Source organism: Leptodactylus fuscus, unplaced genomic scaffold (genome assembly GCF_031893055.1).
Source record: "Leptodactylus fuscus isolate aLepFus1 unplaced genomic scaffold, aLepFus1.hap2 HAP2_SCAFFOLD_262, whole genome shotgun sequence".
Taxonomy (NCBI): Eukaryota; Metazoa; Chordata; class Amphibia; order Anura; family Leptodactylidae; genus Leptodactylus; species Leptodactylus fuscus.
This window is the reverse complement of record NW_027440285.1, coordinates 18,362-32,223: the sequence shown is the minus strand read 5'-3', so window position 1 is coordinate 32,223 and position 13,862 is coordinate 18,362. Positions and strand designations below refer to the sequence as shown.

General features: G+C 53.0%; 1 protein-coding gene across 1 annotated transcript; it reads left to right on the top strand.

Moving 5' to 3' along the window:
• The first annotated feature begins 1,549 nt into the window (after positions 1–1,549).
• Positions 1,550–12,441, top strand: LOC142187864 (uncharacterized). The gene is made up of 7 exons (XM_075261672.1): positions 1,550–1,615; positions 2,100–2,170; positions 2,252–2,354; positions 3,232–3,326; positions 3,595–3,930; positions 4,457–4,538; positions 10,674–12,441. The coding sequence occupies exons 1-7, from the start codon at positions 1,570–1,572 to the stop codon at positions 12,368–12,370; spliced, it is 2,430 nt and encodes an 809-aa protein (XP_075117773.1). The 5' UTR covers positions 1,550–1,569; the 3' UTR covers positions 12,371–12,441.
• Positions 12,442–13,862: the final 1,421 nt, after the last annotated feature.

Genomic DNA, 13,862 nt, shown 5'->3' with positions numbered 1-13,862 from the left:
AGAGATGTCCTCGTCCTCTGTACTCCCCGGAGAGATGTCCCCGTCCTCTGTCCTCCCCGGAGATATGTCCCCGTCCTCTGTCCTCCCCGGAGATATGTCCCCGTCCTCTGTCCTCCCCGGAGAGATGTCCCCGTCCTCTGTACCCCCCGGAGAGATGTCCCCGTCCTCTGTCCTCCCCGGAGATATGTCCCCGTCCTCTGTCCTCCCCGGAGATATGTCCCCGTCCTCTGTACCCCCCGGAGAGATGTCCCCGTCCTCTGTCCTCCCCGGAGATATGTCCTCATCCTCTGTACCCCCGGAGAGATGTCCCCGTCCTCTGTTCCTTCCCCGGAGATATGTCCCTGTCCTCTGTACCCCCCGGAGAGATGTCCTCGTCCTCTGTACTCCCCGGAGAGATGTCCCCGTCCTCTGTCCTCCCCGGAGATATGTCCCTGTCCTCTGTACCCCCCGGAGAGATGTCCTCGTCCTCTGTACTCCCCGGAGAGATGTCCCCGTCCTCTGTCCTCCCCGGAGATATGTCCCTGTCCTCTGTCCTCCCCGGAGAGATGTCCTCGTCCTCTGTACCCCCCGGAGAGATGTCCTCGTCCTCTGTCCTCCCCGGAGATATGTCCCCGTCCTCTGTCCTCCCCGGAGATATGTCCCTGTCCTCTGTCCTCCCCGGAGAGATGTCCTCGTCCTCTGTACCCCCCGGAGAGATGTCCCTGTCCTCTGTACCCCCCGGAGATATGTCCCCGTCCTCTGTCCTCCCCGGAGATATGTCCCTGTCCTCTGTACCCCCCGGAGAGATGTCCCCGACCTCTGTACCCCCCGGAGAGATGTCCTCGTCCTCTGTACCCCCCGGAGAGATGTCCCCGTCCTCTGTACCCCCCGGAGAGATGTCCCCGACCTCTGTACCCCCCGGAGAGATGTCCCCGTCCTCTGTACTCCCCTAGAGAGATGTCCCCGTCCTCTGTCCTCCCCGGAGATATGTCCTCGTCCTCTGTACCCCCCGGAGAGATGTCCCCGTCCTCTGTCCTCCCCGGAGATATGTCCCCGTCCTCTGTACCCCCCGGAGAGATGTCCCCGTCCTCTGTACCCCCCGGAGAGATGTCCCTGTCCTCTGTCCTCCCCGGAGATATGTCCCTGTCCTCTGTACCCCCCGGAGAGATGTCCCCGTCCTCTGTACCCCCCGGAGAGATGTCCCCGTCCTCTGTCCTCCCCGGAGATATGTCCCTGTCCTCTGTACCCCCCGGAGAGATGTCCTCGTCCTCTGTACCCCCCGGAGAGTTGTCCCCGTCCTCTGTACCCCCCGGAGAGTTGTCCCCGTCCTCTGTACCCCCCGGAGAGATGTCCCCGTCCTCTGTACCCCCCGGAGAGATGTCCCCGTCCTCTGTCCTCCCCGGAGATATGTCCCCGTCCTCTGTCCTCCCCGGAGATATGTCCCTGTCCTCTGTACCCCCCGGAGAGATGTCCTCGTCCTCTGTACCCCCCGGAGAGTTGTCCCCGTCCTCTGTACCCCCCGGAGAGATGTCCCCGTCCTCTGTACCCTTGGACTAGCCTTGTGATGACGCTATAAGTTCAGTAAAACACATGTGGGGCTGTGAGGTATTAAGGCTGCCAGCAGACATGGCTGAGGGTACGTGACTAGTCGCCTTCTTGTAGTCGTACAGTTATATCATTGTGATGTTCGGACCAGTCTGTGACTATTTGTAGTGCCCACAGGGACGGCGATGTGTGTATGATGTGACGAGTAAAGGGGTCTCCTCATGAACACGAGTGTCTGTCACCCCTTAACACTCTGTGTCATACTATTACATTGCACTTAGTGTATAGTTCATATCTACTTAAAGGGGTTGTCCGGGATATAAAGTTTTTCATAAAGAGGCTGGAGAAGGTGGAAAAAAAAACCCTGCTCCTTTGTCCCACCATAGCCATGGCACACCATATTGTCCCACCATGGTCCATGGCACTTGCCGTGCCGGCTACTTCGCCTCCAGGTTATACCAGGACTAGGTGCCGAACTTAGAAATATTCAGATTCCGTCAGATTAACTCCTCACATCCCGGATCTAAAGCAATCTCAGCATCTTACTTTCCTATGATGTTTGCTGTCTCCACCAGAGAGAAGTTCTAGTCCTTTCTATTCCGGGGATTGTCCAGAGGAGAACCTGAACACTGCGCAGGATCGCCAGGTAGACGCCATCGCCGCTCGTAAAACTCAAGTTGTGTCTTATAAAGTCAGTTTTGTGACTTTTTTTCTAACTTCATTGTAGGCTGAAGATCTGCTTGATATTAAAGTAGAAGTAATAGAAGAAGAAGATGAGACGTCTATGGAGGCCGCCTGGGAGTGTAAGGAGGAGGAGACGGCCATGGATGGTAAAGAGCAGCAGAGCAGTCCCGATAGTCTCCTAGTTATTCTCCCTATTATCTGATCATCGCATGTACACAATGGGGAGATGTACAAAGAGCGGCATTACTAACACCCGCCCCGCACCTCACGATGGGGCACAAATAAGGCGCACCCTTCACTGGGCTGTGTCCATGGGGGGAATGTATACCAACTCGTAACTGTTTGTCTTTGTACCGTGTTAGCCAGTGGTTATGAAATATAAAAAAACAAAAAACTTGCGAGTCTTCAGTAGGTGATCCCTTGTTTAATGGCTGACTCATAATGATGACAGAATAGGACGTTTCGAAGCTCTCGGCTCCTTCTTCAGATATATCTAAAAACACTTTCTGCAGGCTGTATATATGTACATATATATATAATATATGTATGTATAACTGGACACAGGGATAGGATTACAGGAGGGGGGGGGGAGAGGCTTATTACTATATACATATAAAGTATATGTATATTTATATGTATATAGTAATAAGCCTCTTCCCCCTCCCTCCTGTAATACTATCCCTGTGTCCAGTTATATATATATATGCAGCCTGCAGAAAGTGTTTTTAGATATATCTGAAGAAGGAGCCGAGAGCTTCGAAACGTCCTATTCTGTCATCATTATGAGTCAGCCATTAAACAAGGGATCACCTACTGAAGACTCGCAAGTTTTTTTTTATATTTCAACTCATAACTGGCGTAGGTTTCCTGCATTATTTCAGGCGTAAAAGATAAAAGATAATAAATTTGGATGGTCCTGCCCCTGCACGCCCTCATTACGCCCTTTGCAGGAGAATAGTGAAGGCAGTACAGAGTTTAAGAAAAACATTGGCCCAATGTATTCAGTCACTGTGTGTCCTACAGATGGATCCAGCGAGGGAAGTCCACCGGAGAGATGTCCCCGTCCTCTGGACCCCCCCGGAGAGATGTCTCCGTCCTCTGGACCCCCCCGGAGAGATGTCTCCGTCCTCTGGACCCCCCCGGAGAGATGTCCCCGTCCTCTGGACCCCCCGGAGAGATGTTCCCCGTCCTCTGGACCCCCCGGAGAGATGTCTCCGTCCTCTGGACCCCCCGGAGAGATGTCTCCGTCCTCTGGACCCCCCGGAGAGATGTCTCCGTCCTCTGGACCCCCCGGAGAGATGTTCCCGTCCTCTGGACCCCCCGGAGAGATGTCTCCGTCCTCTGGACCCCCCGGAGAGATGTCCCCGTCCTCTGGACCCCCCGGAGAGATGTTCCCCTCCTCTGGATCCCCCGGAAGGATGTCTCCGTCCATTGGACCCCCCGGAGAGATGTCTCCGTCCTCTGGACCCCCCGGAGAGATGTCTCCGTCCTCTGGACCCCCCGGAGAGATGTCCCCGTCCTCTGGACCCCCCGGAGAGATGTTCCCGTCCTCTGGACCCCCCGGAGAGATGTCCCCGTCCTCTGGACCCCCCGGAGAGATGTTCCCGTCCTCTGGACCCCCCGGAAGGATGTCTCCGTCCATTGGACCCCCCGGAGAGATGTCCCCGGCCCGTGTCTCATGATGTTTCAGGGGGGAATGACCTTGTCCCACGGGATCATCAGGTAGGAGGTCACAAGAAGTCACCTAATACCAGATTTCGCTATATGGCCACTTTATCAGAGCCCCATCTAGTATTGCATTGGATCTCTTTGGGCCTTCAGAACTACAGAGGGTCATGGTGGTATCCACAGGTATCAGAGGGTGTAAATGTACCCCCACCATTACTCTCCCCCCACAGCAGCCTCCCCGATTCCTGCTGCACCTTCTGACCCCCGCACACTTGTCTTTCTGTTTCTCCATCACTCCCTACTCCCTCGCACCGCTGCACTAGTATATAGTATATATACCGCTGGCCCCAGCTAGTCGTGCACCAGTGACCAGGCCTTACTATAGAAGCTGTGTGACAGGTGCTGTCTGCTCATCGGTAGTGTGTGACGGATAGGAATACCTCCACATGGCAGGAGTGGCTGAATAGTATATAGTGGGGGAGTAGGTACATGACGGAGTGCTTCTTTAAGGAAATGTTTTAGTCTGCAGCCACTGAGACATGTAAATCCTTCTCATTGTAAAATGATTGACTCTCTGCAGGTTTGTATCAAAGAGGAGATAAAGGAGGAGGATGAGGAGCGGCCTGTGACCAGTTATCAGAGCCCGGACCGCGTGGCTATAGGTGAGTAGTGACCTCTGTATACAGACAATTAGACGGCCTCCATGTACACAAAGGCTGCTGTTAGGCCAAGTTCACATCAGCACTGTAGACAGAGCCCATTATGGTTAATGCTGGTGTCCGGCGGGGCGTGTAGAGCGAGGCGTGTAGGGTGGGGTGTGTACAGCGGGACGTGGTGTGGAGAGCGGGGCTGATAAACCAGCAGCTGTACAGCTGACGCCTGTAGTAGATGGGTCAGACCCTGAAGGAAATTATTCTGGTAACAGCAGGCATATTGGCGACAAAAATGCAAGGCAATGAGCGGCTGAGATTTACAAGAGCTAGAGAAGAAGAGCTGCAGCAGCCAACCAAGCTTAGCTGTCACATCAAGTCATTCAAAAAAATAATAATAAAAAGAAATAATAATAATGAAAATTATAATAATAAAAAATAATAATGAAAAGAAATAATAAATATTAATAATATAATAATAATACATTTTATTTCTATAGCGCCAACATATTCCGCAGCGCTGTACAATTAGTAGGGTTCAATTACAGACAGATACATTACAAAGAAAGTTATTTCATTCAATGGGACTGAGGGCAGGAGGAGGTAGTAGGGGGGGGTGACACAAGAGGTAGCAGGGGGTGATATAGGAGGTAGCAGGGGGTGATATAGGAGAGGTAGCAGGGGGTGATATAGGAGGTAGCAGGGGGGTGATATAGGAGGTAGCAGGGGGTGATATAGGAGGTAGCAGGGGGTGATATAGGATGGTAGCAGGGGGTGATATAGGAGGTGGCAGGGGGTGACATAGGAGGGAGCAGGGGGTGATATAGGAGGTAGCAGGGGGTGATATAGGGGTTAGCAGGGGGTGACATAGGAGGGAGCAGGGGCTGATATAGGAGGTAGCAGGGGGGTGATATAAGAGGTAGCAGGGGGGTGATATAGGAGGTAGCAGGGGGTGATATAGGAGGTAGCAGGGGGTGATATAGGGGGTAGCAGGGGGGTGATATAAGAGGTAGCAGGGGGTGATATAGGAGGTAGCAGGGGGTGATATAGGGGTAGCAGGGGGTGACATAGGAGGGAGCAGGGGGTGATATAGGAGGTAGCAGGGGGGTGATATAAGAGGGAGCAGGGGGTGATATAGGAGGTAGCAAGGGGTGATATAGAAGGTAGCAGGGGGTGACATAGGAGGGAGCAGGGGGTGATATAGGAGGTAGCAGGGGGTGATATAGGAGGTAGCAGGGGGTGATATAGGAGGTAGCAGGGGGGTGATATAGGAGGTAGCAGGGGGTGATATAGGAGGTAGCGGGGGGTGATATAGGGGGTAGCAGGGGGGTGACATAGGAGGGAGCAGGGGGTGATATAGGAGGTAGCAGGGGTGGTGATATAAGAGGTAGCAGGGGGTGATATAGGAGGTAGCAGGGGGGTGACATAGGAGGGAGCAGGGGGTGATATAGGAGGTAGCAGGGGGTGATATAGGAGGTTGCAGGGGGTGATATAGGAGGTAGCAGGGGGTGATATAGGAGGTAGCAGGGGGTGATATAGGAGGTAGCAGGGGGGTGATATAGGAGGTAGCAGGGAGGTGACACAAGAGGTAGCAGGGGGTGATATAGGAGGTAGCAGGGGGTGATATAAGAGGTAGCAGGGGGTGATATAGGAGGTAGCAGGGGGTGATATAGGAGGTAGCAGGGGGTGATATAGGAGGTAGCAGGGGGTGATATAGGAGGCAGCAGGGGGTGATATAGGAGGTAGCAGGGGGTGATATAGGAGGGAGCAGGGGGTGATATAGGAGGTAGCAGGGGGTGACACAAGAGGTAGCAGGGGGTGATATAGGAGGGAGCAGGGGGTGATATAGGAGGTAGCAGGGGGTGATATAGGAGGTAGCAGGGGGTGACACAAGAGGTAGCAGGGGGTGATATAGGAGGGAGCAGGGGGGTGATATAGGAGGTAGCAGGGGGTGATATAAGAGGTAGCAGGGGGTGATATAGGAGGTAGCAGGGGGTGATATAGGAGGTAGCAGGGGGTGACACAAGAGGTAGCAGGGGGTGATATAGGAGGTAGTAGGGGGTGATATAGGAGGTTGCAGGGGGTGATATAGGAGGTAGCAGGGGGTGATATAGGAGGTAGCAGGGGGTGATATAGGAGGTAGCAGGGGTTGATATAGGAGGCAGCAGGGAGTGATGTAGGAGGGAGCACGGGGTGATATAGGAGGTAGCAGGGAGTGATGTAGGAGGGAGCAGGGGGTGATATAGGAGGTAGCAGGGGGTGACACAAGAGGTAGCAGGGGGTGATATAGGAGGTAGCAGGGGGTGATATAGGAGGGAGCAGGGGGTGATATAGGAGGTAGCAGGGAGTGATGTAGGAGGTAGCAGGGGGTGATATAGGAGGCAGCAGGGGGGGGATATAGGAGGTAGCGGGGGGGATATTGGAGGTAGCAGGGGGTGATATAGGAGGTAGCAGGGGGTGATATAGGAGGTAGCAGGGGGTGATATAGGAGGTAGCAGGGGGTGATATAGGGGGTAGCAGGGGGTGATATAGGAGGTAGCAGGGGGTGATATAGGAGGTAGCAGGGGGTGATATAGGAGGTAGCAGGGGGTGATATAGGGGGTAGCAGGGGGTGATATAGGAGGTAGCAGGGGGTGATATAGGAGGTAGCGGGGGGTGATATAGGAGGTAGCGGGGGGTGATATAGGAGGTAGCGGGGGGTGATATAGGGGGTAGCAGGGGGTGATATAGGAGTTAGCAGGGGATGATATAGGAGGTAGCAGGGGGTGATACAGGGGGTAGCAGGGGGTGATATAGGAGGTAGCAGGGGGTGATATAGGAGGTAGGAGGAGGTGATATAGGAGGTAGCAGGGGGTGATATAGGAGGTAGCAGGGGGTGATATAGGAGGTAGCAGGGGGTGATATAGGAGGTAGGAGGAGGTGATATAGGAGGTAGCAGGGGGTGATATAGGAGGTAGCAGGGGGTGATATAGGAGGTAGCAGGGGGTGATATAGGAGGTAGCAGGGGGTGATATAGGAGGTAACAGGGGGTGATATAGGGGGTAGCAGGGGGTGATATAGGATGTAGCAGGGGTGGCATCGGAGGTAGCAGGGGGTGATATAGGAGGTAGAGGGAGTGATATAGGAGGTAGCAGGGGGTGATATAGGAGGTAGCAGGGGGTGATATAGGAGGTAGCAGGGGGTGATATAGGAGGTAGCAGGGGGTGATATAGGAGGTAGCAGGGGGTGATATAGGAGGTAGCAGGGGGTGATATAGGAGGTAGCAGGGGGTGATATAGGAGGCAGCAGGGGGTGATATAGGAGGTAGCAGGGGGTGATATAGGAGGTAGCAGGGGGTGATATAGGAGGTAGCAGGGGGTGATATAGGAGGGAGCAGGGGGTGATATAGGAGGGAGCAGGGGGTGATATAGGAGGTAGCAGGGGGTGATATAGGAGGTAGCAGGGGGTGACACAAGAGGTAGCAGGGGGTGATATAGGAGGTAGCAGGGGGTGATATAGGAGGTAGCGGGGGGTGATATAGGAGGTAGCGGGGGGTGATATAGGAGGTAGCGGGGGGTGATATAGGAGGTAGCGGGGGGTGATATAGGAGGTAGCGGGGGGTGATATAGGGGGTAGCAGGGGGTGATATAGGAGTTAGCAGGGGATGATATAGGAGGTAGCATGGGGTGATATAGGAGGTAGCAGGGGGTGATATAGGAGGTAGGAGGAGGTGATATAGGAGGTAGCAGGGGGTGATATAGGAGGTAGCAGGGGGTGATATAGGAGGTAGCAGGGGGTGATATAGGAGGTAGGAGGAGGTGATATAGGAGGTAGCAGGGGGTGATATAGGAGGTAGCAGGGGGTGATATAGGAGGTAGCAGGGGGTGATATAGGAGGTAACAGGGGGTGATATAGGGGGTAGCAGGGGGTGATATAGGAGGTAGCAGGGGTGGCATCGGAGGTAGCAGGGGGTGATATAGGAGGTAGAGGGAGTGATATAGGAGGTAGCAGGGGGTGATATAGGAGGTAGCAGGGGGTGATATAGGAGGTAGCAGGGGGTGATATAGGAGGTGGCAGGGGGTGATATAGGAGGTAGCAGGGGGTGATATAGGAGGTAGCAGGGGGTGATATAGGAGGGAGCAGGGGGTGACATAGGAGGTAGCAGGGGGTGATATAGGAGGTAGCGGGGGGTGATATAGGAGGTAGCGGGGGGTGATATAGGAGGGAGCAGGGGGTGACATAGGAGGTAGCAGGGGGTGATATAGGAGGTAGCAGGGGGTGATATAGGGGGTAGCAGGGGGTGACATAGGAGGGAGCAGGGGGTGACATAGGAGGTAGCAGGGGGGTGATATAGGAGGTAGCAGGGGGTGATATAGGAGGTAGCAGGGGGTGACATAGGAGGGAGCAGGGGGTGATATAGGAGGTAGCAGGGGGTGATATAGGAGGTTGCAGGGGGTGATATAGGAGGTAGCAGGGGGTGATATAGGAGGTAGCAGGGGGTGATATAAGAGGTAGCAGGGGGGTGATATAGGAGGTAGCAGGGGGTGATATAGGAGGTAGCAGGGGGGTGATATAGGACGTGGCAGGGGGTGATATAGGAGGTGGCAGGGGGTGACATAGGAGGGAGCAGGGGGTGATATAGGAGGTAGCAGGGGGTGACATAGGAGGGAGCAGGGGGTGATATAGGAGGTAGCAGGGGGTGATATAGGAGGTAGCAGGGGGGTGATATAGGAGGTAGCAGGGGGTGATATAAGAGGTAGCAGGGGGTGATATAGGAGGTGGCAGGGGGTGACATAGGAGGGAGCAGGGGGTGATATAGGAGGTAGCAGGGAGTGATGTAGGAGGGAGCAGGGGGTGATATAGGAGGTAGCAGGGGGTGACACAAGAGGTAGCAGGGGGTGACATAGGAGGGAGCAGGGGGTGATATAGGAGGTAGCAGGGGGTGACATAGGAGGGAGCAGGGGGTGATATAGGAGGTAGCAGGGGGTGACATAGGAGGGAGCAGGGGGTGATATAGGAGGTAGCAGGGGGTGACATAGGAGGGAGCAGGGGGTGATATAGGAGGTAGCAGGGGGTGACATAGGAGGGAGCAGGGGGTGATATAGGAGGTAGCAGGGGGTGATATAGGAGGTAGCAGGGGGGTGATATAGGAGGTAGCAGGGGGTGATATAGGAGGTAGCAGGGGGTGATATAAGAGGTAGCAGGGGGGTGATATAGGAGGTAGCAGGGGGGTGATATAGGAGGTGGCGGGGGGTGATATAGGAGGTAGCAGGGGGTGATATAGGAGGTAGCGGGGAGTGATATAGGAGGTAGCAGGGGGTGATATAGGAGGTAGCAGGGGGGGATATAGGAGGTAGCAGGGGGTGATATAGGAGGGAGCAGGGGGTGATATAGGAGGGAGCAGGGGGTGATATAGGAGGTAGCAGGGGGGTGATATAGGAGGTAGCAGGGGGTGATATAGGGGGTAGCAGGGGGTGATATAGGGGGTAGCAGGGGGTGATATAGGAGGTAGCAGGGGGTGATATAGGAGGTAGCAGGGGGTGATATAAGAGGTAGCAGGGGGGTGATATAGGAGGTAGCAGGGGGTGATATAGGAGGTAGCAGGGGGTGATATAAGAGGTAGCAGGGGCGGTATTGCTTATACAGGGGTCAGACACTTTTGTAATAGAGGTGACTGTCATTACACAAACATAAGACTTTATGAGCCGTCACCAGTCGTGTCCTGTAACATGTGGATGGAGCTCGGACCTATAAAGTTATCCTGAGATGACATCATATCATGTGGGGTAATGTGGGGGCGGGGACAGAGGAGGGGGAAGGGTTTACATTAGACATTGTGATCGGCCGGTCTGATAAGATGCGTCTTTAGTTTGCGCTTGAAGCTGTAGAAATTGGGAGTTCCTCTGATTGTCCGGGGTAGAACATTCCAGAGAAGTGGTGCAGCTCGGGAGAAGTCTTGTATACGAGCGGGGGAGGTTCTGATAATAGAGGATGGAAGTGTTAGGTCATTGAGTGAGCGGAGAGCGGGGGTTGGGCGGTAGACAGAGATGAGGGAGGAAATGTATGGAGGTGCGGCATTATGGAGAGCCTTGTGGGGGAGGGGGAGAACTTTATATTTTATTCTATAATGAATAGCTTTATAAATAATAACAATATTGTTTTTTTCAGCGTTTGGCCACAGCGAGAATCCAGAGGAAACCCCATTAGATTCATCCTGTAAATTAGAAGAAAACAATATCATAAAGAATTGTCAGGAAGAAACTGGAATTGTACACAGCGGAGGACATGAAAGCGGAGATGTAGTATTGTCCATCTGTAAGTACAGAGAGCTTGTCTATCAGAGGTCACCTCCTTGTGACAGTGGCTGCAGCAGCAGAACTCACCCCGCTCATAAAAGGCCGCCATATATGTGTCCGCGATGTGGGAGGTGCTTCAGGCACAGGGTCTTCCTCCTCACACATCAGAAGGTGCACAGAAGAGAGAAGCAATACCCCTGCGCTCTCCAGCCCCCTCCCCCCACCCACAGGCACTTTTCTTGTTCCAAATGTGGGAAATGTTTTATCAAAAAATCGAGTCTTGACGAACACTGGAAAATCCACACGGGGCTCAGACCGTTCTCGTGCTCCGAATGTGGGAAATGTTTCGCCTACAAATCCTGTCTTATCGAACATCATAAAATCCACACAGGCGAGAAGCCCTTTGTATGTCTGGAGTGTGGGAAACGCTTCACAAAGAATTCCAACCTTGTCAGACATCTCAAGATCCACACAGGGGAGAAGCGGTTCCCATGTATGGAGTGCGGGAAATGTTTTATCGAGAAATCGGGTCTGATGAAACACCAAAAAGTTCACACTGGGGATCGGCCGTTCTCATGTTCAGAATGTAAGAAGTGCTTTATCACCAAGTCCACGCTCGCGCAGCACCAGAGGATTCACAGCGAGAGGCCGTTCTCCTGCCCCGAATGTGGGAAATGCTTTCACAACAAATCAAATCTCCAAGACCATGTGCGAATTCACACCGGCGAGAGGCCTTTCTTATGTTCCGAATGCGGGAAATGTTTCGCCCACAAGTCGTATCTCACTGACCATCGGAGAATTCACACGGGGGAGAAGCCGTTTCCGTGTTTAGAATGTGGGAAATGTTTTGCCTACAAATCGAGGCTTGTTCAGCATCAGAGAATTCACACGGGGGAGAAGCCCTTCTCATGTACGGAGTGCGGCAAGAGCTTTACCAGCAAGCTGAGTCTGGTGATCCACCAGAGAAATCACACCGGAGAGAGGCCGTATTCCTGCGCCGTCTGCCGCAAGAGCTTTACCAAGAAGTCCAATCTGAGTAAGCACCACAGATTACATACTGAAGAGAGGCAGATAACGTGTTTGGAATGTGGCATCATTTTTGGTAAGAAAGCAGATTTTGTGAAACATTACAGAATCCACAAACAGAAGAAGCCGTTTTCATGTTCAGAATGTGGAAAAAGTTACACCCGTAAATCTGTCCTTGTCGAACATCAGAAGGTTCACACGGGGGAGAGGCCGTTCACCTGCGCACAATGCGGGAAGAGCTTTGCCCACAAATCTGTACTGCTCGAACATGAAAGAATTCACACAGGGGAGAGGCCGCATTCGTGTCCGCAGTGTGGCAAATGTTTTGTCAAGAAATCAGGCCTGGTCAGACATCAAAGAAGTCACACAGGGGAGAAGTCCTTTCAGTGTCCTGAATGTGGGAAAAGTTTTGCTCAGAGATCAGGTCTTGTAAGACATCAGAAAATCCACACAGGGGAGAAGCCGTTCTTATGTTCAGAATGTGGGAAATGTTTCGCTGTGAAGTCAAAACTTGTTCGGCATCTAAGAAGTCACAGAAGATAGAAGCCATTTAAAGGTGTCACCAGAACCAGCATAATATCATGTCCTCGCTCTATCTGACACTAAATCTCTCAAAGACTGAACTACTACTGTTTCCACCATCTAATAGATCTTTCCCTGATATATCCATTGCAGTCTCAGGCCTTACTATAACTCCTAGGCAGTAGGCCCGCTGCCTCGGGGTCATATTTGACGCAGACCTTTCCTTCACCCTTCATATTGAATCACTCGCAAGTTCATGTCACCTCCACCTCAAAAACATCTCCAGAATACACCCTTTCCTCACCAGAGATACACTAAAGACACTTATTGTCTCTCTGATTCATTCTCGCCTTGACTACTGTAACTCCTTACTAATCCGTCTTCCCCTCACTAAACTCTCCCCTCTACAATCTATTCTGAATGCAGCGGCTCATCTATCAGGCTAGACGCTACAGTGAGGCCTCCGGTCTGTGCCAGTCACTACAGCGAGGCCTCCGGTCTGTGCCGGTCACTACAGCGAGGCCTCCGGTCTGTGCCGGTCACTACAGCGAGGCCTCCGGTCTGTGCCGGTCACTACAGCGAGGACTCTGGTCTGTGCCGGTCACTACAGCGAGGCCTCCGGTCTGTGCCGGTCACTACATTGGCTGCCTATTCATTATAGAGTAAAATATAAAGTTCTCCCCCTCCCCCACAAGGCTCTCCATAATGCCGCACCTCCCTACATCTCCTCCCTCATCTCTGTCTACTGCCCAACCCGTGCTCTCCGCTCACTCAATGACCTAACACTTCCATCCTCTATTATCAGAACCTCCCCCGCTCGTATACAAGACTTCTCCCGAGCTGCACCACTTCTCTGGAATGCTCTACCCCGGACAATCAGATTAACTCCCAATTTCTACAGCTTCAAACGCAAACTAAAGACGCATCTTATCAGACCGGCCGATCACAATGTCTAACGTAAACCCTTCCGTACTATAATTAGAATCCCCAAAATCTAACCCTCTTCTGTCCCCGCCCCCACATTACCCCACATGATATGATGTCATCTCAGGATAACTCTATATGTCCAAGCTCCATCCACATGTTACAGGACACGACTGGTGACGGCTCATAAAGTCTTATGTTTGTGTAATGACAGTCACCTCTATTACAAAAGTGTCTGACCCCTGTATAAGCAATGCCGCCCCTGCTACCTCTTATATCACCCCCTGCTACCCCCTATATCACCCCCTGCTACCTCCTGTATCACCCCCTGCTACCTCCTATATCACCCCCTGCTACCTCCTATATCACCCCCTGCTACCCCCTGTATCACCCCCTGCTACCTCCTGTATCACCCCCTGCTACCTCCTGTATCACCCCCTGCTACCCCCTATATCACCCCCTGCTACCTCCTGTATCACCCCCCTGCTACCTCCTGTATCACCCCCTGCTACCTCCTATATCACCCCCTACTACCTCCTATATCACCCCCCTGCTACCTCCTATATCACCCCCTGCTACCTCCTGTATC

Excerpts from the sequence above, each read along its gene's own strand:
- LOC142187864 (XM_075261672.1), top strand. The coding sequence starts at position 1,570 with ATGTGGGGCTGTGAGGTATTAAGGCTGCCAGCAGACATGGCTGAGG. Across the intron at positions 2,171-2,251 it reads ACACTGCGCAGGATCGCCAG|GCTGAAGATCTGCTTGATAT; the intron begins GTAGACGCCATC and ends ACTTCATTGTAG. Across the intron at positions 4,539-10,673 it reads CCCGGACCGCGTGGCTATAG|CGTTTGGCCACAGCGAGAAT; the intron begins GTGAGTAGTGAC and ends TGTTTTTTTCAG.